The sequence below is a fragment of the Artemia franciscana genome, chromosome 8 (assembly GCF_032884065.1).
Source record: "Artemia franciscana chromosome 8, ASM3288406v1, whole genome shotgun sequence".
In the NCBI taxonomy this organism is placed as follows: Eukaryota; Metazoa; Arthropoda; class Branchiopoda; order Anostraca; family Artemiidae; genus Artemia; species Artemia franciscana.
This window is the reverse complement of record NC_088870.1, coordinates 4,848,118-4,875,325: the sequence shown is the minus strand read 5'-3', so window position 1 is coordinate 4,875,325 and position 27,208 is coordinate 4,848,118. Positions and strand designations below refer to the sequence as shown.

The following is a 27,208-nucleotide window of genomic DNA, read 5'->3' as shown; positions in this document are numbered from 1 at the left end:
TAAAATTAACTAAATACCCTCTTGCTCCTAGCCCCAGGCCCAATTACAAAAAAAAAATGAAGGAAAAATAAAAATAATAAAAAACAAATTAACTATTCTTTTGTAATCCTAATAAATTACCTTTTGCTCTTTTTTTAAATGACACAAGGGACTGTGAGTTAGCTTCTCTAAGGTTCAGGTTCTTTCCTTTCCGGTTCTTTTTATTCACAAACTAAATACAACTACAATAAGGGTATGCCCGGATCAGAGTCTAGCTCGTATTACCGGGCAACCAATAATAAATAAAGACAAAATAATACATTACATGATATAATACTGTATTTACACACAATCACACTCTTTTATAAAATAAATAAAAAGAAAAAAAGTATGACTTACCAAGCATCACCCCAAGCCAGCAGTCAAATGGAGAACATACCATAACAAATCACAAAATAAAAAAAAAATAAAAAAAATAGTGAAGTGAAGCCACGGGGAAACTAAGCTTCAACTTTTAACACAATTTATTGTCAACTTCAACTTTCAAGAGACAACAAAGTATTTTAAGTGTAATACAACATTAAATCGCTTCTTTTATTGATAAGCATCAAATAAAATCAAAGTGGACGTTAAAAATGAATTAATGCAAATAAAAGAAGAGATTCGATGTTGTATTACACTATTCTTGACACTCAGTTTAACACTCAATCAAATAATGGGCGTGGTAAATTAATTAGTGGGGAAGTTTCCAATGTGAATATACTGTTATTTTCAAATTAAAATGTAAGTTTTCAAGACTACTGTTTATAAAAGAGGAAAATATAATTTTCTCCAAATTTAGAAACAGGAAATCTGATAGAAATTAAGCGTTATTTTGTTTTCATTTAAAAAACCTGCATCCATAGTTTTTTCATTTAATTGGAAACTGGAAAGAAAATAAGTTTTAAATGTTTTCACTTTTTTCACTTTTATAAATTAAAAATTATCAAAACTTTAAGGACTAAATATCAGAATATTTCAATTAAACTGACAATCCACGGTCATTTGTTTGCATGTTTTTTCGGTAAAGCAAAAATTATGGTCTGATCTTCAGAAGGCACGGGGGCTAACAGCTCTACTTATGTTAATTTCTGCTCGTTTTGAGTTTGACTCGGCTATTTATTGTAATTTCAGTTCATTTTGAGTTTCATTTATTTATTGAAGGTAATTTGTGGTATTATTACGCTTGGAAGATTATTTTTTATTTCTGCTCATTTTTGGCTTAATAGAGCTCTTTACTTTTCTTTGAGAAACTTGTTTTGTGAGAAAGTTTTTTTTTTAAATTAATCTCGGAAAACACGACATGTTTGTGCCTGTATGTGGGGGGGGGTAGCTGCACTCTGATCGCTTTGACTCTTAAAACAATAACTAGAAACTTTGACCACCAATCCAATGAGCCACCTCTAAAGTATATACGACCATCCTATCTATAAGAACCTTTAATGACCCAGGGCATAACTTGCAACCCTTGCCCTGAGAGCTGTAGGAGAGTGGGTGCCTTCCTCACAGACATAATTTCCGGACCCTTCAAATGCGATAAACAAAATTGCTATGTCCAAATTTTGATTAAGATGCAGAGACCGAGGGTTGTAAATCATTCCCCTGGGGCATTTAAGGTTCTTATGGAAAGGATGGTTATATAAACTTTAGAGGTGGTTCACTTGATTAAAACTGGAAGTTCTAGTTCTTTTTTAAGAATCAATAGTGACGGAGGTCAACTAGCCTCCCAAACTGCCCCTTTTTCACCAAACGCATCTGATCAAAATTCTGCAATGGGAATTTTGTTAAAATAGTCTAAAGGACATATAACAATGCCTCCAGGGTTGGCACAACCCCACAGAGCCCTGGGGCAAGGGCTTTAAGTTATGTTCCGGGGCATATAAGGTTTTTATGGAATGGTTGGTAGTAGTAAATTCAGATAGGTCTCATTTGCTTTAAATTGAAAGTTATAGTGCCCTTTTTAAGAGTCAAAATGATCTAAGAGAAACTAATTATGCGGATGCCCTTCAACTCAACTTCGACAGAACAACTTTCGCAATACAAGTTCACTGATCACACTGGATATGGATGAAAAAACAACGGCCACAGAAAAATGTTCATTTTTCAAGAAAAAAGGCTCATTTGCAGCTAAAAGAAGAAAAAACGAAAGTAGTGACGAGAGTAAGTATCATTCAAGAGAATGAGTCAGTAGGATGACCATAAATTTAATAATAAGAATAATAATGAAAAATCATAGGGTTAATAAAAGAGTTTTTAATTGCCCCGTAGTGTACCAACAGAAAGACCGAGATTAAGATCCGACCTATGCAATTCCCAAAGCTTGGTTATGCAGTACCTGAGTGGGAACCTCGACCTTCCAGTGCACACTCGGGGTTCAACATACTTTGAAGATCCCCTCGTTCTATAATCATGCTCACAACGGTTAAATAGCTCCAAAGCATAAGAATTATTCGCTAGAATTTTGGGAAAATACCTAATACAAAACATTATTATAAGAAAAGATAATCATAATTCCAAAGGTAATATATTAAGGAAAGAATGTATACTTTTAATTGGTGATTTTGATGGTAAGGATATTGGGCATGAGATGAAAGTTTGTAGGATAAGCAGTGCTTTATTTTGCCGTATTTGATGTGGTTTTATATGAGTTTTAAACGTATTCAGGAAAATCAGGGGACAATAACTCAGATTAAAATGAACTATGGCAAAATATACCGATCTAATTGCATGAAAGGTAGAATAAATTTCAGATGCTGTAATATTCCAACATTCCTTCCCAACTTTATCCGCAATTTAGCAATGTGTTCCTTCAAATTCATATTCTGATCAACTAGCACACCTAGATATCCCAAAGTAGATACACACCCTAAATAAGTAGATTCATCAATGGGTAGTCTACTAAGTTCAGGTAGTGACTGGCCAGTACAAGAGGAAATCATGTAGTTATTTTTTAACATATTAACAGATAAATTATAAATATTCCAAAAACACAATCTTGATGTTTATGTGCTAACGCAATATCAAACAGTTCGTGGTAACGAACTGTAGTAAGGAGCGACCCGGCTCAATAGTAACCAAAACTCTAAAAAATTGAAGTTTGATATCAATAGCTACATCAAAAGAATCGCATTTTAATGCTGATTTTAAATATATAAGTTTCATCAAGTTTAGTCTTACCCATCAAAAGTTACGAGCCTGAGAAAATTTGCCTTATTTAGGAAAATAGGCGGAAACACCCCCTAAAAGTCGTAGGATGACACGCTAAAGTTTGACTCTTTGCCACAATTCTACTTTTTAAAACAATTAAAAGCTTTAGCGTAAAGAGCGAGGGATTGCGGAGGGGACAACCCATTTCATATACGGAGTAATTTCTGTTCGTTTTAAGTTTTAATGTCGCTCCTTACTTTCAGCTAAAAAAATTAGTTTTTTTTATTTAATTTAAGAATAAAGCTTGGTTCTAATCTTGCATAGTGTTATATTTCGCAGCGCAAGCTCTACATTTTGCCATCAAAAGTGTGGTGCAAGCCTCGAGCAGCTCAATGTAAAAGTTAATCGCGTCAATGTGAAAGAGCCTTGAACAAATTCATCCGAATTTGTTCTCAAGATTCCGTACTCAACAGTTCAAACCCTTAAAAATTAGAAAAAAAAAATATGCCTAGGCCAAATAGAATTTGGCTTGCATTCAAGACCCTGCACTGGATATCTGATAAACACGTATGGCTATCCTTTTCATGCAATAAATATCAAAGAACTTCGGAAAATCATGATCCATAAGTGGTAATAACGCTGCTTTTAGCGGTATAAGGGTACGCCTTCAAAAATTTCAAATAATAAATCGCAACAAGCTTCGCATATTTGGATTCAACATGGAGAACGGAGCACATATCAATCAAGTTGTTTTCTAAAGTTCTCCAATCAGAATTTAAAGACATTTCAAACTCTACAGTCATGTTCAATAAGCTGAAATCACTACAAACACAACTTGCAACTTTTTTAACACCTGAATTTTGATTGGATAATTTACAAAAAAAGTTGTTCAGACAAGATGTGTCGTATTTTCCGAATAGAACCCATACAAGCTACGTATATACACATAGGGGTTGTCATTTCAACTACAGACTTTTTATTAACTATCAAAATTTATAAGACCGTGAATTAATATTTGTTTTGTAGAATTGGTATACTTTCGTAGCACATCACTTTAAAATCCCTGGCTGTGAGATGAAATAGCATATTTGTGAAGAAAAAAAACTGTTCAAAATGGAACAAAAGATAAAAGAGATAAAATATTCAGTTTAAAAATTTCCCAGAACTATCCCTTAATTGAAAATCAGTCTGTCAAACTGTGTATTACAAATATTAAATCAAATTGAGGGAATATGCATTTTGTCAAAAATCGGATGAGCCAAACTCACCTTGCCAATAACATGCTGAAACCCAATGTTAAAGTTTTTGCATTGACTCAGGATGGTTTAATCTAGGAAATAATAAAGAAAAAGGGAAATACCTTTCAACAATAGCTCTGATGAATATTAACACAAATGAATACAAAATCGGCAAATAGATGTCACTGGTAGTTGCATATCTAACCTCTTCAGTTGATTTGAGATCATTCCAGGTTACATTTGGTGGTAACCATACGACAGGTGTCCAAAATCTTTCAGAAACCTTCCGGAATGCGCCTTGCATAGCCAGAGCCATTGATACGTGACTAGAGTAAATGGACCAGCATTAAGCTAACTACGATCCTAGGTTGGCTGAAAAACAAAGTAATGATTCATTTGGCACTATATCATAAATAGAAGAGCAAGATATTCATTCTTCTGAGCTAGTATTTAATTAAAACATGCTTCCCAATTACAATGCTAGCACATGATGGGGAAGAATTAAGGCTTGGCTCCAAATAAGATGGAGCCAATGTATTTATGTATTTTTATAAGTATTTTTACTTATGTATGTATTTTTATGTATTTTTATAAGTCAATAATAATACTGATGTTGTCATATGAAGTAGTGGTTTGGGCCGACTCGATTCATGTTACAAACCAAAGGATGCGCTTAGTCTGAGCGCAAAGACTTACATGTCTAATAATAACACAGTATGCCATTGAACGGCTATGGCAGCCATGGAGCTTATCTTAGGACTTCCACCCGTAAAACATTTTCTTGAGGAACAAACAATAAAAGGTGCAAACAAACAATAAACAATGCTCAGAGGCAGTAGATATGGAAAGGGAACTAAAACGTTACTAAGATGTGAAAGGTAGTTCAAAATTATCTTGAAGGATACGAATGAAATAGAGCAGGAGATTGAGCTGCTCTGTTAAAGTAACGCAATAGTATTATAAAGATGGTTCATGATTTCATAGAAAATCAGGAATATAACTGGTAATATTACCGAGGAATCCTGAATCAGACAAGTGGATAGTTAGTTATCATCTGGGAGAATTTTCTGCGGCTTTAGAAGCTGAAATGTTCGGAACAGACAAGGTAGCTAAGAGACTTGCGCAAATGGAAGCTACAGGTAAGATGCTGAAGTGCTCTGCAGACTAAAAAAAACCGGAGAAGATAGAATTAGACTGCTATGGAGCTATAAATAGTTTAGCATCTCATGGAAACCAGATTACCGTGATGTGGGTCCCAGGGCAATCTGGGATGGAGGGTAATAAAATGACAGGTGTAGCACCTGAGGCCGGAACGCCACTGAGATATTATTGACCAAAACAACGACCCCAATTTCTTGAAGCTGCTCCAATTCGGCGGTGAAAAGTTGGAGCACTGGAAAGTCAGAGCACAAGAGACATGTTAAGGATGAACATAATAAAACAAAAGAATTACTAATTAAATTTAATTCCACCACGACTATTTACATCCTACGATTAAAAACCTCTGATATAAAAATGGGCACAGAAGCCATAGCAGGTATTGGAAATTTCGGAAACCATCAATCCCGAATAGGAGCATTGAGTCTCTTCTTTGCCAAAAGAGTGAGATGTCCAAGGTCGAATAAAAACAGGTGAACGACGAACGTCTAGCCAAGATGTCAGCCCCTTCAATCACAAATTAAGCCTAGTGGTTTTTCAGGTGTGGAGGCAATGGGCCTTTGTGACCTGGGCCTCAAGCCATTTTTTTTATCTTCCCAGAAATTAAATTTTAAATACCCGCTAAAAAGTTTTATTGAACACAAATAGAGGAAAACTGATAATCATTTCCAGCAAGGCAAACTTGTCGAACAAATAATAATTACAGACCAAAACTGAAGTACAGTAATTTATTTTATCTTTATGCAAACACACAACGAGATAAGCTTTATTTGCATAGTGAAACGTTTGTTTTTCAAAGTACACTAATTGAAGTCTAAGGATGTTTCCTTTAAAGCGTATTGCTCCAGACTAAAAATTATTAGAATGTAAATCAATTCCTAAATTTTCTTCTGTAAGATATAAAAAAAAAGGTAGTAAAAGACTTGATCATTTTGATAAGCCCAATAAACTGTTAATTTATTGGTAAAATAAATAGGGAACATTCTCTCTTTGGATAGTCATACAAAGATATATTTATTCTATTTATTAACGACTATTTATTCTTTCGAGAAGTCAAGGCTCGAAATTCACTACACTTCACGATTTATACAAAGTTTGACATCGAAACCAAACACTAAATCTTTAAGTTGCGACTAGAAGTTCAGTGTACTTCAGAATTTATGCCAAGCTTGAGACTTGCTTCATAAACTGATATAATTGACAATAAGTATTGAGAGATTTTAAGAGTCCAGGCCATTTTTTCTTATGTCAAATCCATAGCCTACTGAGGGGCTATTCACACTCCCTCACAGTATCGACGAGGGGTGAGCCCCCTCATATACGCAATAAAAACATACGAATATAGAAGTTCGCTAAGTAATTTAATTCGTAAAGTTACGTATATTTTTTACTTATGAAAACGTTCGTAAAAAATTATAAGTTATAGTTGCCTTTTTAAGGAATCAAAGAATTGGAGGGCAACTAGGCCTCCTCCCTCGCTCCTTTTTTCTCAAAATCTTCCGATTAAAACTATGAGAAAGCCATTTAGCCCAAAAAAATTAATATGCAAATTTCGTTTTAATTATTTATGTGCAGAGAGCCAAGATCAAAACATGAATTAATTCAAAAACGTCCAGAAATAAAAAAAAACAAGTTTTTTTAAATGAAAGTAAGGAGCGACCTTAAAACTTAAAACGAACAGAAATTACTCCGTATATGAAAGGGGCTCTTCCTCCTCAACGCCCCGCTCTTTACGCTAAAGCTTTTTACTGTTTTAAAATGTAGGGTTAAGAGAAAGAGTCAAACTTTAGCGTAAAGAGCGGGGCGTTGAGGAGGAAAAGCCCCTTTCATATACGGAGTAATTTCTGTTCGTTTTAAGTTTTAATGTTGCTCCTTACTTTCATTTAAAAAACTTTCATTTAAAAAAACTTGTTTTTTTTGTTTAATTTCTGGACGTTTTGAATTAATGCATGTTTTGATCTTGGCTCTTTCCTGTTATATCAACATCAACGTACAATTATATCTAACTACAGAGGGATAATACCCCCACCTCCTCTAACGACAAACTGGCAATGTTTATGAGTGTATCTTTACCCCTTCTCTTATACATACCAACAAGGAGTAATATTCTGATCACTCCCCTTCCCTGTTTCTGTTTTTTCATCTGTTTTTTTTTTCGTTTGTTTTTTTGAAAAATAGAAACAGTTCCAATGCTTATTCCTCATATACCTTAAGCTTTGAGCAGAGCCGTTCCTAGGGTTGGTGGCACCTGGGGCAAAATTAATTACGGCACCCCCTACCAACTCAAACATAAATAGAAATAGCCAAGGCACCCAAGATAGATTTTCCCGGTCGCCCCCCTCCTCACTGTCCTACTATTCCCATAAGGAAACCCTTAGTATTAAGACAATATCCATTGTAGTTTCAAAATAGCTATTAGTTCTGAAGGACAGGAAGGTGTGTTTCCCTAATTGTCTAACTTTTACTAATATATTATATTATTATATACCAATAATACCTATTGTGTTAATCTTACGTAATGAAGGAAAGAAAAATCGTGGTCACTTCGATCCTTATTACACCAATCAAGTTAGGGCTTAGGTAGTGAATGTATCCAAGAAGAACAGTGACTTGTACCTGCGTGCAGATAAAAGCCACAGTTCTTTACAGATTCAAGGATTTATCCCGGGGAGGTGCATAACCAGCAGAAAGAACATCATCAGGCAGTGGCGTGAACTGGGGAATAGTTAGATTTTTTTCTTCCTCCCTAGAATTTGGAAATCACTTGTTTTTTTTTTTTTTTTTTTTTTCATTGAAAACACCTTTTTGTATTCTTATTCAAAAGCACTAAAAAAACAGTAAACTGTCCCACAGGTTTCGAAATATTATTCCCCCCCCTTAAATTTTCACGGATTGACTATAATGTTGCCAGGCCAAGCTTTGCCTTATTTCGAATCGGTTCTCTATATCACTAGCATAAAAAAATGAATCTTATAGGTCCCTATTTTTAAATTATTCTGGAAATGGAATCGTTTGGACAAATTTTGGGTGGCAATTCTTTCCCCACCTCTCCTCTGTGTGCAGACATGCGCCCAGGGATCTTAAGCTTATAAATTCAGATGTCCAGGTCAAGCTTCATGCAGACAATACAGTTATGTGTGCAGCTGTAGACAGGTCTGACAAAAACAAGAAATTGCATTCTTAGAGCAACACATTTCGATTTTCCATGCAAGTCTTTAAACAGATTTTATTTTTTGGGCAAGAAAAGAGGGGGTGATTAAAGCTAGCTATGTTCCTTATTAGCAGGTATAATTAAGTAGCTGTTTACACTGGTTTGTAACATCTTAAATTAAGTCTCCAAATGATACCAATCATCATTTTGTACTAATTTAAGTTGTATATCTAGGGCCATAAAGTCCCAAAGTGTGGTGGCATCTTGCTGGAACCGACAATAATTGAAGGTTTATGGTGATTTCATGCTTAGCAAGGATTTTACTTATTGATAAAAGTATGACAAATTATTAACGCAAAAGAATTCCTTTTTCACCAAACATGAATCAAGTATCAGTAAAACTTATTCACAAAATATGCACAACAAAGTGATTAAAAGTTTTCTGAGAAACAAATCTTTTTAGAAATTTAGTAGCCTTTTGTCATAATTCTAAAACTTCGTTAAACTATGGCACATTAAAAACTTGATTTCATGCTAAGCAAAGATATATTTGTTGATACAAATTTCAGTATAAAATACAATAGATATATTTGTTGACAAAATTGAATGAACAGTAAAATGACTAAAAATTTTCTGAGAATCAAATCTAGTTAGTAATTTAGTAATCTTTTTTTATAATTTCAAACCTCTATTAAATTATGTACAATGAATAAAACTTGATTTCATGCTTAGTAAAGAAATTACTTATTGATAAATGTATGACAAAGGCAGACAGTAAAAAAAAATTCTTGCATCCCCTTTTTAAGTTTGAATATCTAGGCTGTTGTTTTTTATTTCACACAATTCCTGGTTATTGTCAATAAGGCAGTATCTCAACTAAATCAAATTATTGTGTGGAAAAAGCTTGTTTGCATGAATATATGGAACCAAAAAGCAAAAGATAAGTAAATGCAAAATTTTTCAGTTGGTTATAAGAGCCAGAATTGAGTGAATGATTAGCCAGGGCCAGGATTGGTTATGAGAGCTGGCACTGATCATGATTATGTCTTCCTTCTTCAGACCCTTCAAAGCATGCCACTTGTGTTGTGATATAATTTCATATTTGTTTTCCTCTAGAATGTCCAAATTGATGCAAAGCCATCCAAACTTAGATCTGTGTAGCTCTATGCTTTTTGAAATACACTAATTGCATTACAAAGCTACAATGTCAATGCCAAAAGGAGAAAATTCCAGATCTATAAATACTAACCTCATCAAACAAACTGTAAATAAGGAGCAACTCAGCTCAATGGTAACTGAAACTCTAAAAACAGAAGTTGGATTTCAACAGATATATCAAAAGAACTAGCTTCTGTGCTGATTCCAAATATGTACGATTTGTTCAGTTTAGTGTTACCCATCAAAAGCTACAAGCCTGAAAAAAATTTGGCTAAGTTTCTAAAAAGGGAAAAACATCCCCAGAAAGTCAAGGATTTTTAACGAGAATCACACCATCAGATTCAGCATATCAGAGAACTATACTGTAGAAGTTCCAAGCTCCCATCTGCAAACACGAGTAATTTTGTATTTTTTGCCAGGACAAAGATCACAGATGCATGTTTATTTGATGTTTTTTTTTCAGGGGTGATAGTATTGAACCAATGGTTCTACAATATCAGAAGAGGGTTTACTTTAACTGAAAATAAAAAGCTCTAGTGTCTTTTTCAAGTGCCAAAAAATTTGAAGGGCAACTAGCCCCCCTCTCATCTCCTTTTCCCCCTAAATCATCCAATCAAGATTTTGAGATGGCATTTTGTTCAGCACAGCTGAAAAGTTCAAGTAACTATCCCTTTTGGGGTAACAAGACCCCCCAGAGCCCCTAGGGAAGGTTTGTAAATTGCAAAATTTGTCTATAATTTATGTCTAGTATGTGTTATTAGAAGTATATAGATATTTTTCAGCATGACAGGGGATTTTTTATGGGAGAGACTTTTCTAGGGGTGACCTTTCCAGGAAAAATTTTACACTTAGGAATTGACTAGAATTCCTTTATTCCTTTTATTAAATAAAAAAACTAGTTTTTTTAACTGAAAGTAAGAAGCGACATTGAAACTTAAAACGAACAGAAATTACTCTTTGCAGTTTGACTTACAAATTACAGTTTGACTCTTTGCCACAATTCTACTTTTTAAAACAATTAAAAACTTTAGCGTAAAGAGCGAGGGACTGCGGAGGAGACAACCCATTTCATATACGGAGTAATTTCTGTTCGTTTTAAGTTTTAATGTCGCTCCTTACTTTCAGTTAAAAAAACTAGTTTTTTTTATTTAATTTCTGAACGTTTTTGAATTAATGCATGTTTGATTTTGGCTCTCCGCACATAAATTATTGAAATGAAATTAGTATATTAATTTTTTTTTTTTTGGCTAAATGGCTTTCTCTTAGTTTTGATCAGACGATTTTGAGAAATACGGGGTGGGGAAGGAGGCCTAGCTGCCCTCCAATTTTTCGGTTACTTAAAAAGGCTACTAGAACTTTTAATATTCAACGAACGTTTTTATTAGTAAAAAATATATGTAACTTAAGAATTAACTTACGTAACAAACTTTTATATTCTTATATTTTTATTATGTGTACGAGGGGGTTTGTACCCTCGTTAATACCTCGCTCTTTACACTAAATCGTAAGTTTTGTTCCAATTCTTTAAGAATGACCCCTGAATCAAATAGGCCGTAGAATAAATAGTTGAAATCACTAAAAATATTTTAGCATAAAGAGCAAGGTATTTATCTCCTCCTAAATACCTCGCTCTTTATGCTAAAGTATTTTTAGAACCCTACATATGCGTAATAATCTCTGTTTGTTTTAAATTTCAATGCTATTCCTTACTTTCATTTGAAAAAACGTTTTCATGTTTATTTTTTCATTGTTTTTTTTTATAGTAATGCTAGAAAATCCTGCGCCCTTTTCATTGAATTTTTTCCCCCATGGCATATTTCTCCAAGGAAAGATCCTCCCACATAGCCCCCTCCCTCAACCCTACCCCCAAAACCAAAAAAAATCCCCCTAAAAACGTCTGTACACTTCCCAATAACCATTATTATATGTAAACACTGGTTGAAGTTTGTAACTTGCAACCCCTCCCCCGGGGAGTGTGGGGGAGTAAGTCATCCCCAAAAACATAGTTATTAAGATTTTCGACTATGCCAAACAAAATGGCTATCTCAAAATTTTGATCCGTTGACTTTGGGAAAAAAATGAGCGTGGGAGGGGGCCTAGATGCCCTCCAATTTTTTCGGTCACTTAAAAAGGGCACTAGAACTTTTCATTTCCGTTAGAATGAGCCCTCTTTCGACATTCTAGGACCACTTGATCGATACGATAACCCCGGGGAAAAAAACAACAAAAAAAACAAACAAATAAACACGCACCCATGATTTGTCTTCTGGCAAAAAATGCAAAATTCCACATTTTTGTAGATAGGAGCTTGAAACTTCTACAGTAGGGTTCTCTGATACGCTGAATCTGATGGTGTCATTTTCGTTAAGATCCTACGACTTTTAGGGGGTGTTCCCCCCTATTTTCCTAAATAAGGCAAATTTTCTCAGGCTCGTAACTTTTGATGGCTAAGACTAAACTTGATGAAACTTATATATTTAAAATCAGCATTAAAATGCAATTCTTTTGATGTAGCTATTTATATCAAAATTCAATTTTTTAGAGTTTTGGTTACTATTGAGCTGGATCGCTCCTTACTACAGTTCGTTACCACAAACTGTTTGATTCCTTAGAATTCCTGATTCTTTCTATTTGTCTTACTTTCTCTTACCCAACTCAATTTTACATTTGGAGATGTTCTGGGAGAATTGTCCTGGGGCAACTTTCAACAGAGTTGAAATTTCCCAGATGATTTTTTTCTTGGGGGTGAGGGGGTATTTTCAGCAGGTGAAATTCTCCCTGGGGGAGTTTTCTGTAGGAAAAATTCTTCACAGGGGAGCAACTTTCAACAGGGTGGACGGATTTCTTGCATAATTTTGAGACATTGGAAGTATTTTTCAAATGACAGTACACTAAGGAGAATTTTTCATGTGGAACTGTCTGCAAGAAATTATCTGGGGAGAATTGACATGGGAGGAACTCTCTGTGGAGGAATTTTTTGGGGAGGGGGAATTTTCAACAGATGGGAGCTGGATTTCCTAGCATCACTTAAAAAATTACCAGAAATTAAACAAAAAAACAAGTTTTTCAGCTCAAAGTAAGGAGCAACATCAAAACTTAAAACAAACAGAAATTATTCTGTATATGAGGGGGGTTATCCCCTAATAAATACCTTACTCTTTACTAAAGTTTGATGTTTTGTCCCAATTCTCTAGGAACAATTTCTGAAACACAATGACAGTTTAATTGGAGTTAAAAAAAAAATTAAGAATGAAAAAAATTTTGCTCAAAGAGCAAGGTATTTGGGAGGGGTCAACCATCCTCATATATAGAACAACTTCTGTATGTTGTAATGTTACTTGTTACTTTCAGCTGGAAAAATTTGTTTTTTCTTATTTAGTATTTATAATGGTCATTTTGAAATAGAGCTTGTCAATAGAGGACATGTTCACAAGTCCTTAACCCAAATATTTCAATTTTCTCCTTTTTCCACTTCATAAAGGATACTTCATGCAACAGATTACTTTAGAAACTCTTGATTTAACAAGCTATTTTTAAAGAATCAATAAATAGAAAATACCTCAATAGATAAATATAAACATCACCATGCAAAGACATATAAGTGCCTTTCTTTTGTATGAATCCTGCCTGGACACAAGTAACAAAAGTTCCTGCTCCCAACAACAATTGGTTGGGAAACTACCTATTAGAAATATCTTGAGATCTGGCTTCTGAAATACATGGGAGTTAATTAATAGTAGTTAATTAATACTTGTCCCTCACAAAACAAATGTTGAGAGTACAGTACCAAAATCTTTCCACCCAGAAAAACTCTCTGGCCCTAGCGTTGTCCTTTCCCCTATACAATCACAACCTGAAGTACCATCCTTAATAAAGTGTATATGTTACCAAAAATGTCTAAAAGCTGCTCAATGTCAACATTCACCAGTGAATGTCCAAAATTCCCTTTTCTCTTCTTAGATTCAATTAGCTTTGCAAGTCAGCTTTTTCAGTCTTATACAAGATCAGCATTAAAATGCGACTCTTTTGATGTAACTATTGGTATCAAAATTCCATTTTTTCGAGTTTTGGTTACTATTGAGCCAGGTTGCTCCTGTTTGATATGATGGTAAAAGTTAAAGATGTTAGATAATGTTAGTTGAGGTCAGATTAGGTTATTTTAGGTTAAATTTGGTTCTAGCAGAAATGGGTCAAAAACTTAACTTAAACCTAACCCAAACTAAACTCCCATAATCAAAACTAATCTAACCAAACATGTCATCATCAAACCTTGTATTAAATTGAAAAAGTTGACTGGCAATACAGACTAAATCCAAGCTGAAAAAAAAAGGTATTTCAAACATTCACTGGTGAATATTGACATTCACCAATTTGCTTACATTCACAGTAACATATACATACATAAAATTATGTTGGGTTTATCTTATTTTAATTTATTTCTAACTAGTAATCCAAGAAGCTACCAAAGTCAAGCTCCCAATCTAAAACTCGCCAAGCATTCTTTTCAAGAAGAGTCATAAACCATTGAAATCAACTGTCAGTGCTCCCTCCATCCAGTCCTTCAAAAACCAACTTGACAATGAGTAGGAGAAGAAGCAGTGGAGGTTCGACTGGCAGTCATCAACTCAAGAGCACTACAGGTCTGGAAGACCTTAAAGCTCTCAGATGGATTAAGGAAAAGTAAAATTCCAGGTCCTTTCACTTTGATTGGATTTGTAAAATTGACTAAATCCATCCTATGTTATGTTTGCTTGCCTTCTAATGCAATTCCAGAACTTACATTATAGTCTCCTTTCAATTAGGGATACCTACAAAATTGTTGTGATTTGATTTTTGGAAGCTGTACATAATTGGATTCATGAAAAATTTGCAAAGTTGCTTTGTTTATTCATTATTCCATTTATTGCACAGATTCTATTTTGAAGTGACCAATGTGGTCCATGGGATAGCAATATTTGAAAGCTGGAAAGACATATGAATTATAGTGTCAGAAAGTTTCTTAACTTACTTAAATATAGATGCAAGAATAAAATTTGAAGAGTTTCACAGGTGTTGCAGAGAATTTGTTTTGTTAATGAACAAAAATGGGTTTTAGGGAAGAGATTAGGACTTGCTTGACTTTTGAGGGCACTTAGGGATCTAAATGTTCTTTCCCAAAAATTAAAACAAGTCTAGAGATTTGCCCCAAAATTTAGAGATAGTGGAAGCACTGCTGTAAGCCAACAGTAATAAGGGTTGCTGAAACATGCAAGTCTTGCCCCTCCCCTTATCATATATCCTACAGACTTTTTGACCTAATCTAACCTAACCTTAATATAAATAATTTTGGCAATGAGAATCTAGTATTATTCTGTCAAAAATGACAAACAAAACAACACTGAGAAAACATAGTAGTATTTTGTTGGAAAATGACCAATAACTCATACTTTAATTGAAAATTCAACAATTTTAAGAGCTCTAAAAGTGCTTAATTTTGAATTTTGTGATACAAACAAATATTTTATTCATGAAGAGCATAAAAAAGGTATTGAGTGGTATGTTAATGGTAAGTCAATAATATGAGCAGTCATATATTTAACCAGAGAAGTTCTTAGGGTTAGTGGTACCCAGGGAAAAATTAGTTAGCCTATAGTGCCTCTCTTCTGACTAAAATATAAGCAAAAAAGTCAAATCAAAGGGGAAATCTGATAAAAAATAGTCAATACCCCAGCTGCAGCACCCAGGCAGTAATTCAGTTGCCCCCCTTTTTTTGAACAGCACTGTTCACAAGATCCTGCCTTCTTAGCAAAATTTTTACAAATAATTTGTCATCATAAATTCAAAATGTGGTATTTGTTTTGACAAGCAATCAAAAATAAAAAAATATATTTAATATTTCTGGTTTATGGAATCAGATATATGGAAGCAACAAAAGCTACATTTTTATAATCAGAAGATAATCATCTTTCTGTTAGGCTAATATGTAAATAAAACTGAATCACAGAAAGGATATATATACCAAAATAGGGTAAAATTAGTATTTCCAAAAAGAGATTCTTCTAGGTGAGTCAATAAACTAATAGCCTAATTATGAGTGTTTCATTTTAAATAGTTTTAATGATAACCATGTTGATGCATAGCTTGGATTTTTAGGTATTCATTGATATACACAATTTTTCTCAATTCCTATTTGGTAACTATATGGATAAAACTTTACTTTCATCAAAAGCTGTCTAAACTAGAAACTATGCAACAAAGTTTCTATACTATAGCAGTTTATACTAATTCTAGAAGCCTATCCACTTCTGGTTGACCCTCCTCCTCCATGGGGCAAACTAAAAATGCATAAAGTGGGCAGGGTTTTGAAGTCAAGGGAAAAGTTGGGGTTGTACAATGCAAATGAAATTACATTTTAAATACTAATTCTAGTCATCACTGGTAATTTCTGTATAGTAGGAAGTTGAAAGATAATTAAAACACTCATGCTTCCATTAATACTAATATCAAAGATAGCTCACTTTCACTTTTGAGTTTAATTTAGCCAACTGTTTCTGAACAATTACAATAGTAGCTGTTGTGACATTGGCCTATAACAAAATTTGAACCAGAAAATTAGAGTGATTAGTTAAATATTACAAAAGGTAGGCAGTGAAACATCCAATTTTACTTACAGGTAACATTACCTATAGAGCAAAGTGTATTAGTCCATGAGCCCCACAAGCAGAAAGGCAAGGTCTGATTGGTTAAGCCTTGTTTGTTATGGTCATGATGTTTCCTCATTGTAACCCTATTTTTGCCAGAAATTGTGGTTAGTCAAGGGCAAGCTTTTGTGGGTTAAAACTTTGAACAGAGGATATTTAAGTTTTTTCTGATTTTTTTTTTTTTTTTAATTACTGTATGTAGCTAGATTCTGATGATGGCATATTGTTATAATGTCATTATTCATTCATATTGTCCAACCCAAACATTTCCCTCAGCTTCAAAACCCTGTAGACTATATGCATTTTTAGTTTCATTGAAGGTGAATTTTAGAAAGCTAAAAATCAGATGCACTTCCATAATAATGACAAAGAAACAATATGCCATCATGAGAATCTTGCTATGTGCATTAACACCCATTTTCGAAGCCTTGTGATGAAAGTAAAGCTTTACCAACTGCATTTGAGTTTTTAAGCTTTACATAATTTTGCTCAATTGCATAGCTTACTGGTTGTTATCCTAGACCTACAGTTCTCATGGTTGTTGAACTGCTTAGAATAGCAGTCAGGCCAGTAGACTACTGCCTATCCTTAATTATTTTTAATATCAGTAAAAAAAAAAGACCTGTCAAACAATGAAAGATTTATTCAAAAAACAATATCATAGTCCAAATTCTTACCTACCTGCCGGGAAGGAACTTCAATTTATTTTCTTGTACTTCTTCTTTGAAAGCATCTAGACAGCTCTTCGGTCAGTTCAAAATTCTGAAAATTCCGACAGCCGAACCAAGAAAATCCAAAGTTTTCTCCAGTTCCGATTCAAAAATTTTTGTATACAGGGTATATAAACTACCAATTAATTCTTTAACTCCTTTGACTCTCCAAAAGGTATCACCAAATTTCTAGTAATCCATAATCCACCACTGTTACCAAGTCTTCTTATCAGTTAAAAACCAAAAATCCCAAATTATTTTTTAAAATTAAACAAATTAAAAATTAATTTAAACAAAATTTAAATTAATTTAAATTAATTAAATTAATTAATTTGAATTAATTAAATAATTTAAATTAATTTAAACAAATTAAACAAATTAAACAAATTAAAAACCAAAAATCCCAAATTATTTTATTAATGTGTTGTGAGAAGCACAGTTACCTGAGCTATTTATCCTCAGTAGTTTAAGACCAGTAGGCTGGACGGTAACAATACGGTTCTTAACATTCACTCCCACTCTCTTCTGCACTCTGCAAACCAAATGATGAATAACTGCTTTTATTATTAAATTACTTTTGCATTAATAATCACTAATCAATTCGTCTCTTTTTTAAGATATCAATAGATGCTTTAAAAATCTTTCCTCCAAGTGGCAGGGCAGGTTAGAATTCAGAATTGCAGTGTAGGTATTTAGAATATTAACCATGAGGTAGAGGCGTTTAAGGGAAATAGTCTCCACATTCAATGGGTGACAATCAAATAAAATATGCTAGATAGTTTCGTTCGTTGAGAAGCAGACCCAGCATAGAAGGGAGTGATGTAGCTTCTAATGAAATAATAAATCTATTAAGAAGTAGGGAACCTGATTTCAAACAGTAATATAGCACTGTATGTAATCTAGATATCTAGTATGAAAAGGAGATAAAATAAATTTACTTTGATTAACATTAGATCTTTGTCTATTAATATCTTGTGGATTGAGGTCAAAGCTAAGACTTAGGTTTAAAAATGAAGTCTCGGCTGGTAGTAAATCAGCTGTGTCATTATATTTCATGTTTTCTTGGATGGATGTCATGGGCACATTTGGTAAGCCAATATGTGTCATAAAGTCACATAGGAACGAAGTCAATATGAACTCAAAATTCAATATGAATTTTCAGATTTTTCACTGAGAGACAGGACAATTTAATTTTTCTTCACGTTTTTTCCTGAGCTATTTCTTGCTCATAAGGAAAACGTTTCAAATCTCTAGGTCATAATATTTGAGACATAACATTTGAGATATCACATTTGAGATATTTGACAAGACATTTGAAACATTATATTTGAGACATGAGGATTGAGGAGTGATGCAATACTATATAGAGTTACAAGACTTCAGAAAAAAAAAATTGATGTTGGCCTTGGAAATGAGCACTTTCAGGATTTAAATAAGAATTTTCTTTACATCATTGGTTTCTCAATGACTGACTAAAGGTTATCATTTATTTACATATTAAAGAATTTGAAACCATGACAAACGACTGACAAAAGGTCATCATTTATTTACATATTAAAGAATTTGAAACCATAAATTTATTGCGATCATTTTGGTGTCTTCAGAAAAGGAAAAACCGAACTTATGTTTTAATTTTTCATTTTTAAGCTAAATTCTGTTAAAGCTAATAAGCAGGGAACACAGATCAATCCTGAGCTCATACTTAGCATTTTCTGAAAATATATTTTGTCCCACAGTCTTGCTTAAGACACTTGATAGGAAAGCTTTATGCTGATAAAACTCTAATGTCTTTTGTGCGCTAAGGTGGAAATCCTTCTTGTGATCAAATCAACTTTGAATGATCTACATTTTTTATCTAATAGCGTCATAAGTATTTATTTTATTGGGCGTTGAGCATAATCCAGTTGTTCAATTCAATTTATTGAATTGAATGATATGACCAAATTCAATTTATTGAATGATATGATTTTAACCAAAAAAATCCTTTCTAAAAACAGCCTTCCTGGTCTTTTTGCAGAGCCCTTGTATTGTGGTACTAGAAAACATTCAATGAAGTTAGCCATGCAGGATTCCACTAATAGACATAGAAGTAATTTCTTCAGCCAAAGAGTCATCAGTCTGTGGAATTAACTGTGTGAGGAAACAGTTTCTGGAACTTCAACTAACACGTTCAAGTCCCACCTTGATAAGGAATGGCTTTGCCAGGAGTGATCTACATTTTTTTTTATCTAATAGCGTCATAGGTATTTATTTTATTGGGCGTTGAACATAATCCAGTTATTCAATTCAATCTTTTTTCAATTCAATGTATTAATATAATGCGTATAACAAATAAAATACACTGGGTCACCACGGAGAGGCAGAGCTCGTTATTGTGGTGATCCAAAAATAAATAGCTAGCATTGCATCTTTTACTAACTTTTATAGATGGCCTTTTTAAACAGAATATTCAATTGAGTAGAACGCTTAAAATTTCTTTTAGAATTGTCATATCCAGTTATTTAAACTCAGTTACACAATCTGAAAGACATATCAAGGCAGTTTTGAAGGACCAAGAAAAACCATCAGGTAAAATGATAATTTTTGTCGATTACACCTTTTCTATATCTTTAAAAGGGAACTGATGCTCTTTCCCAGCATTTTGGATGAAGTTTTTATAAATTGCACAGCCTATACAAATAAGTAAGGTGGGTTTCCAGCCCCTCCTCATAGTGAAGCTAGATATAGATTTAGCCTATAAATTTAACCAGTATTTGGTAAGTTTTATTTCGAAATTGACATTATTTTGAATTATGAACCAACTAGGCTAGGCAAATTATGAGAAATAATTGGGCTGAAAAATAATAAAGATCAATAAAATACCAAAGTTTGGTATAAAAACTAGCCTTTGGTTTTATCAAATGATATTTTTTTCTTAATTAATTTACATGCCAAAAGATAAACAAAACACTCAATAGGCCTATACCTTTAATGCTCTTTCCATACATGATATTTGCTACCTTTACATGGTTATCCTATCCTTCTTCTCCTTATTAGAGATGATTATTTGGGTAAAATTCTAGTTTAGTGACTTTTGGCTATCTTGGAAAGGAGTTAGGTCTAGGAAAATGAAACTTTTAGGGATGGGTCTACAGGCAAAAGTTTATCCTGGGAAGGTATTTTGAAATACCCACCTCCACTCCTTCTTCCTCTAGAGGGCCTTGAAATTTGCTTACTTGATGGTAGCTATTAAAATTTTGACAAAACAACATTTTACCTTAATTTCTAGTTACCAGTTGCTTTTTCTCTGCCTTTAGTTCTGAAAATGCAATTCCTGTTATTTGAGTAAAATTCTGAGCCATATCAAGGTTTTTTTTCTTCAAAATTTAGGAAATGTATTTGCATATCTTTAAAACCTTAAAAATTGGGACTAGGCAAAGTTGTAGAGCTGAAAACAATTTTTTTGTACTTCATTCAAGCAGAAGATCTATTTTGCTAGGTTTCACTTGTATAACACACATATTTTTAAAGGTCTTCAAAGGTCAGGACCCTCTAGAGGGAGAGGAAGTAGAGGCATGTACTTCAAAATACCTTCCTGTGACAAACTTTAGCCTTTAGACCCATCCCTGAAAGTTTCATTTTCCTAACCTAGCCCCTTTCCAAGATAACAAGAAGTCACTAAACTAGACTTTTACTGATTATTTGCCCTAGGCTGTAATGTAAGAACCCCCAGTACTTTGTAAATGCCCAAAGTTGGCCATATATTCTGATTAAAAAGTATCTTTCCAACAGATATACAAAAGGCTCTTAATATTAGACCTTATGTGTATAGGCTAGACTGTTATGATTGGCTGATGGATAGTGTTAGGCCAGTTGTATTGACTAACTACAATCTTAAAAAAAAAAAAAAATCTGTTTTTCATACATTTGAATTTAGACAGAAGTTGCCTCTACACCCTAGCCTATTTAAATACAATTATTATATTTCACAATGCTTTTTTGTAGTGTAAATCTGCCCATGGTTGACTATGTCTGTGATTAGGATATATTGTTTTAACCTTAAGATCCTCTGTCAAAGATTTGACAACATTTTCTAAGCTTAGGTTCAAGCTTTAAATGTCAAGCCAAGATAAATGTCTCTACTGTTGTGTATCAGTATACTTGAAATTGTGTAACTCTGATATTGCAATGTCAGTATTGCAAAACTGATGTATACAAAAATGATGTCTGACATGAATCCTTTTTCCTAAATTAAGGCTCCTAACAAATTTTCTCAAGCTCCTAACCTATCTAGGTTGTTATTTTAGGTTATAGTATCCGAGGATGCCAATTTTTCTGAAAAAATATGGAGCTGCTTTTGAGAAAAAATACATACAAATAGCCTACACAATTATTGCTCACTTATAAAGACATTATACATATACCTTGCATATAATACTGGGAGCCAGTTATACCAGAATTGGTTTTATGTAATTAAGATTTTCAAGCTAATCACATACTTGTTAAGGAGATTTTGACACATTCAGTGGTGAAATAATCCACTTTCTAGGTAGTATTATAGAAACTTTATTATGACCTAGGTGTTAAAGAGCAGATTAACTGGCAAAGTTTCTTACCCTATACAAAGGCTGGCTGATTGTGTGGTTTTGAATTATCTCTTGTGCTTATTTTGGTAAATATGGAGCAGTACACTCCACACCACAACATGGATTCAAATCTAGTAGATCTGTGGACACTAACCTCATCCAAACATATGAATTAGTGACTACACTGCTTGATAAGGGTTTCCTGTCAACATGATTCTTCTTGATCTGTCCTAAGCATTTTGAAAAAGTTTGTCATGAATTCCTCATAATCAAACTGAAGGCTGCAGGTGTCAATGAAGGTGTTGTACAGTGGATTATGGGTTTCCTCTCTGAAAGATCTCAGGTTGTCAGAGTTTTTGATTCACAAGGATCTCCTCATTTCTCTTCTCCCACAACTGTTTTAAGTGGCATGCCCAAAGGCAGTATTCTTGGATCAACATTTTTCAACTTCTATGTCAATGATCTACCCAGCCTTCTTTCAAATCTTATTACCCTTTATGCTGATGACTCAAAACTAGTTGGAAAAGCAGCTACTCCCTCTGACCAGCAATCAATTCAAACAGATCTTGACAATCTAGGAAGATAGGCTAACATTTGGCTCCTTGCTTTTATTATTGACAAATGCCATGTCATCCATTTTGGTAAACACAACAAGCATCATAAGTATTTCCTTCAAGACAACTTCCTTTCTGCTGTTTCTGATGACAGAGATCTTGAGGTCATTGTTGATCACCAATTAAAGTTTAGCAGCCATGCTAAGTCTGTTTCATCTTCTGCAAATAAAGCCCTTGGTATCATAAAAAGAACCATCTCCAGCCAACATCCAAGAACTTTTATGAAGTTATATAAGGGGCTTGTACGACCATGTCTGGAGGTTGGAACGTCGTTGGCAGCCCCTTTTTTCAAAAGAGATAGGAATTTGCTTGAGGATGTCCAGTGGCATGCCACTAAGATGGTTAGCAGCATTGATAAATTTCCATACAAAGAAAGACTACATTGTTTGAAGCTGCCAACACTGACGTACCAAAGGAAAAGGGGTGATATGATTTTAACCAAAAAAATCCTTTCTAAAAACACCCTTCCTGGTCCCTTTGCACAGCCCTTGTATTGTGGTACTAGAGGACATTCAATGAAGTTGCTCATGCAGAATTCCAAGAGTAGACATAGAAGTAATCTCTTCAACCAAAGAGTCATCAATCTGTGGAATTAACTGTCTGAGGAAACAGTTTCTGGAACTTCAACCAACACGTTCAAGTCCCATCTTGATAAGGAATGGCTCTGCCAGGAGTTCATTTACAATTGGGAAGCTGCAGAGTCCTCTGCAAAAGAGTCTAGATCAACAACAACAACCTACACCAAACGAATTTTTTTCATCACTGGAGCATCAAAGGGATGGAAAATCCTTATATTGCTCCAAGCTGCAATTTAAGGTAATTTAAGTACCTATCTCTGACCTATGGATAAAGTGAACTTACCACTCAATGCCTTTTGCAAATACAGTAATCACCTTTGCAGCAACTTCAATTTTAACCTTACCTAAATTTTCTAACATTATCCAAATATTTAGCCCAAATTATATTGGGGATATATTTATTTATTCTCATTTTTGCACCATTGATTCAATTCATAGATAAACCTGCTTTAAAAGGAGCCAGCACTGGAAGGTAATAGTGCGCCAAGTGGCAATAATGAATTGTCATTAAAAAATACCAAGCAAAGGCGTCTTAATATCAGTGCATTACGTTTTAGTATGCAAAAGGGTAGTGAACACTTCACTACATGTCCATGATCAAAATGGATCAGGTTTTGGATCAGCTACCAAACATGTTTATGGTAGCATTGGTGAACAGGGAGTTTAAGCTCCCCACCCACACTTGCTTGAGTCATAGGACTTCAAAAGAAGTCTCATTTACACTCACATAGTTTGCAGTAGTCATTATTGAAAAACTAAAGTCTTTTTCCCATTGCATTACAAACAGATATTACAAGCAGATCTTTTGACTCTAGACAAGGTTCAAAGGCATTACAATAGTCCATACAACTATATTTTACTTGCAATCAGTGTTTTTAGTTGCTATGCATATGCTATTCTATTGTAGTAAAAAAGAGGTGTTGAAGTTGCTAAAGCTCTTGAATCCATCCTTGAACAAGATTGGAAAATTCAAACAAATATATGCAGTGCATTTGTTAATCCACATTTAAGAAAGTTTTTATTGAAATATAATAACATGCTATATCATAGTCAGAATCCAGTAAAGGTAGCATTGTCTGAATGATCAATAAGAACTATTCGACTTTTAATCTCAAGATACTGTACATTGAAAAATACTGCTGCTTTTATTCATGATTTAGATAAAATCATATTGATTTATTACCTTAATTTAATTACCTTAATTTGCACTTCGGAGCAAATTAAGATCTGTAGATCTGTTGAATGCTCCTGAGTTGAATCGGTGATGTCTCATAGCAGGTATGATCAGGACGGAATGTCCCACTCATACTTCCAGTCTTTCATGGCCCACTCTTTATCCAGTGCCTTCTTGAATGCTTTGGGGGTGGGGGCTGAGACTGTTGCTTCGCACAGTTCATTCCAGGGGTTGACGACTCTGTTGGTGAAGAAACTTTTTCTGGCCCTGGTTCTGACTGACTGCTTGAACAGCTTCTTTGAGTGTCCTCTGGTGCACTGTGGGGGGCCTGGGTGGATGGGCAGGATCTTGGCATATGATGAATTCAGCAATTTGCGGGTCATCATCATGTCGCTATGGTTGCACCTGTACACGAGGGTAGGGAGGTTGAGAACCCGTAAACGATCTTGATAAGGTTTGTCTCCAAGGTTTGTGATGGCCTTGGTTGCTCTCCTCTGGACTCCCTCAATTAGCCAGACATCTCCTTTGTATGTTGGGAAGGCAGCGCACATGCCAAAATCCAAAACGGGTCTGACTAGTGCCTTGTAAAGTTTCAGGAAAACTAGTGGGGATCTACTGGTAACTGTTCTTTTGATCAGACCTAAGTTTGTGTTGGCCTGGGACATGCTCTTGATGGTGTTGGCATGGAACTTGAGAAGGTTGTCAACGATGACCCCAAGGTCGCGTTCCTCTGTGCTGGTCTTGATGGGTGAATCGGAGTTGGAGGCATGTTCATGCATATGGTATTGGGCGCATGGGTTTGAGGATCCAAAGTGTAGCGTGCTGCACTTGCTTATATTGAACGATAAGAGCCATTTGTCTGCCCACAGCTGGATTTTCTGGACATCTGTTTGCAGGGATTTTACATTCACTGCTCCAAATAGCTTTGAGTCGTCAGCATAGAGAGACAAGTTGTTTTCCACCTTGCTGAATATATCGTTGATGTAGATGTTGAACAGTGTAGGACCAAGAACAGTTCCCTGCGGTACTCCACTGATGACATCACAGGGCTCGGAAAAGACCTTTTCACCTCCAACACCAAATAGCCTGACACTCTGGGTTCGTCCTGACAGGAAGTCCATAAGCCAATCAACCAGGTTAGGGTGTAACTGGGCAGCAGTAAGCTTTTCTCTTAGCCTTTTGTGTGGGACTTTATCAAAGGCCTTAGCAAAGTCTAGTAAAAGTAGGTCCACTGGCAATCCTTTGTCAAGCAAATCTGTAATGATGTCATATGTTTCCAGTAAGTTTGTTTCAACTGACTTTCCAGGTTGAAACCTATGCTGATTAGGGGATAGGATATTGTTGACTTTCAGATGTTCCAGTATTGCATCATTGACCACTCTTTCAAGGATCTTTCCAGGATAGGATGTATGCAAGAGCTACTGTAATAACAAAGAAGCTGTTTATTTAATCCTGCAATCAGAGTCTTTTCCAATATAATGGTCACCACAGTGATAATTGAATCCCCCCCCCCTTTTGGGGCTGTATAGGTGTATTTTCCTTCTTTTTGATTAATATGCCAGCTAAAAGATGACCGTATTGCTTGATGCACCTTACTCTTTCATACTAATTGCTTTCCTTGCAAATGTGTTGCAGCCCTTCTAAGTGGGCTGTTTATGGTAATGGGCCTTTTGCTATCTTCTGAAATGGTTGAGTTTGGTGGATGAATGTTTGAGGAATGGATCCAGAGCCCAAATTTTTACCTTCAGAAAGACTATCCCTCTTCCCCCTCAAAAGGGCACTGTTCTTTGGTGTGCATAGTCAAACTTTGTGTTATAAAAGGGAAACTTTCAGAAATTCATCTACAGTATACATGCAGTCAAGAGATTGCAATCCTTTTATTTTTGCTATATTTGCCAAATATATATATATATATATATATATATATATATATATATATATATATATATATATATATATATATATATATATATATATATATATATATATATATATATATATATATATATATATATATATATATATATATATATATATATATATATATATATATATATATATATATATATATATATATATATATATATATATATATATATATATATATATATATATATAAATATATATAAATATATATATATATATATTTGCAATATAATGTTTGTATTGCCTAGTAAATGTACACTACTGTGTCTTTGATAAAACAAAAATAGTATAGGTTAAAGTCCAGCCCATATTGTAACAAAATTGTCATTAAAAGCAAGAGAAAAACAAAAAGGAGAAAATATGGTGTGAGGTTAAGCCAGGTATAGATAGGCACAAATATGGACCCATGGTAATATTTGAACAACATTTTTCTGTCTTGAGGCTTTTCTAAGGCCCTTAGAAATGGGGCCCCTATCCCCATATTTATAGGTACAGTTATGTTGCCTATGCTGATTTTTTTGTTAACCCAGATGGTGTTTAATATTGATCTTTTCTTTTTCTTTACATTATGACATGGTTTCATTTGGCTGATGCTGCTCATCCTTTGTTTTCTGGTGTATTTTGTCAAAAAGCAAGGTTTAAGCTACCGGTTGTAACCTAGAAATCTTCAAGACTGACTAAAAATTTTGAGACTGAAGTAAAAATTCTCAGTTTTTGGGTGGGATTTCGGGAATTTTAGCTGTACATATTTTAAATTCACTAGGATTTTTTGATAGATTTGCCAAAACTGGCTAACTTCTTTTTTTCTAGTGATTAATCAAAATTTCGGCAGTTATGGCAGACACTAAGGAAATGGAATCGAAAAAAATCGAAGGTAATGTTTTAACCATTTTTTTTGTTTTAATTTGAGGTTTTGCAAGGACAAAAATATACTTCAAGGATCATAAGATAAGATTTTTACTTAAGAAAATAGCTATCACAAGCCCTGCTATGCTGAATTTGTATTTCGAAGTCAAAACAAAATACAGATAAACGTCAAAAAATAGTTTTAAAACCAATTATACACATAAAACTATCGAAATAGTCAAAAA

The 27,208-nt window shown here is 34.1% G+C and overlaps 1 protein-coding gene across 4 annotated transcripts in view; it reads right to left on the bottom strand.

The window, feature by feature from the left end:
• The window catches only part of LOC136029895 (ceramide synthase 6-like), a 73,959-nt gene extending 56,653 nt beyond the window's left edge, over positions 1–17,306 (bottom strand). For 2 of the 4 annotated variants that reach the window (XM_065708378.1, XM_065708380.1), the window contains exons 1-2: positions 17,228–17,306; positions 4,526–4,775 (exon numbers count right to left, since the gene is read on the bottom strand). In XM_065708378.1, the coding sequence (XP_065564450.1) occupies positions 4,526–4,719 (194 nt within the window). In that variant the 5' untranslated portion in view covers positions 4,720–4,775; positions 17,228–17,306. The remainder of the gene's footprint in view (positions 1–4,525; positions 4,776–17,227) is intronic. The other 2 variants (XM_065708379.1, XM_065708381.1) reach the window with 1 other exon arrangement.
• Positions 17,307–27,208: the final 9,902 nt, after the last annotated feature.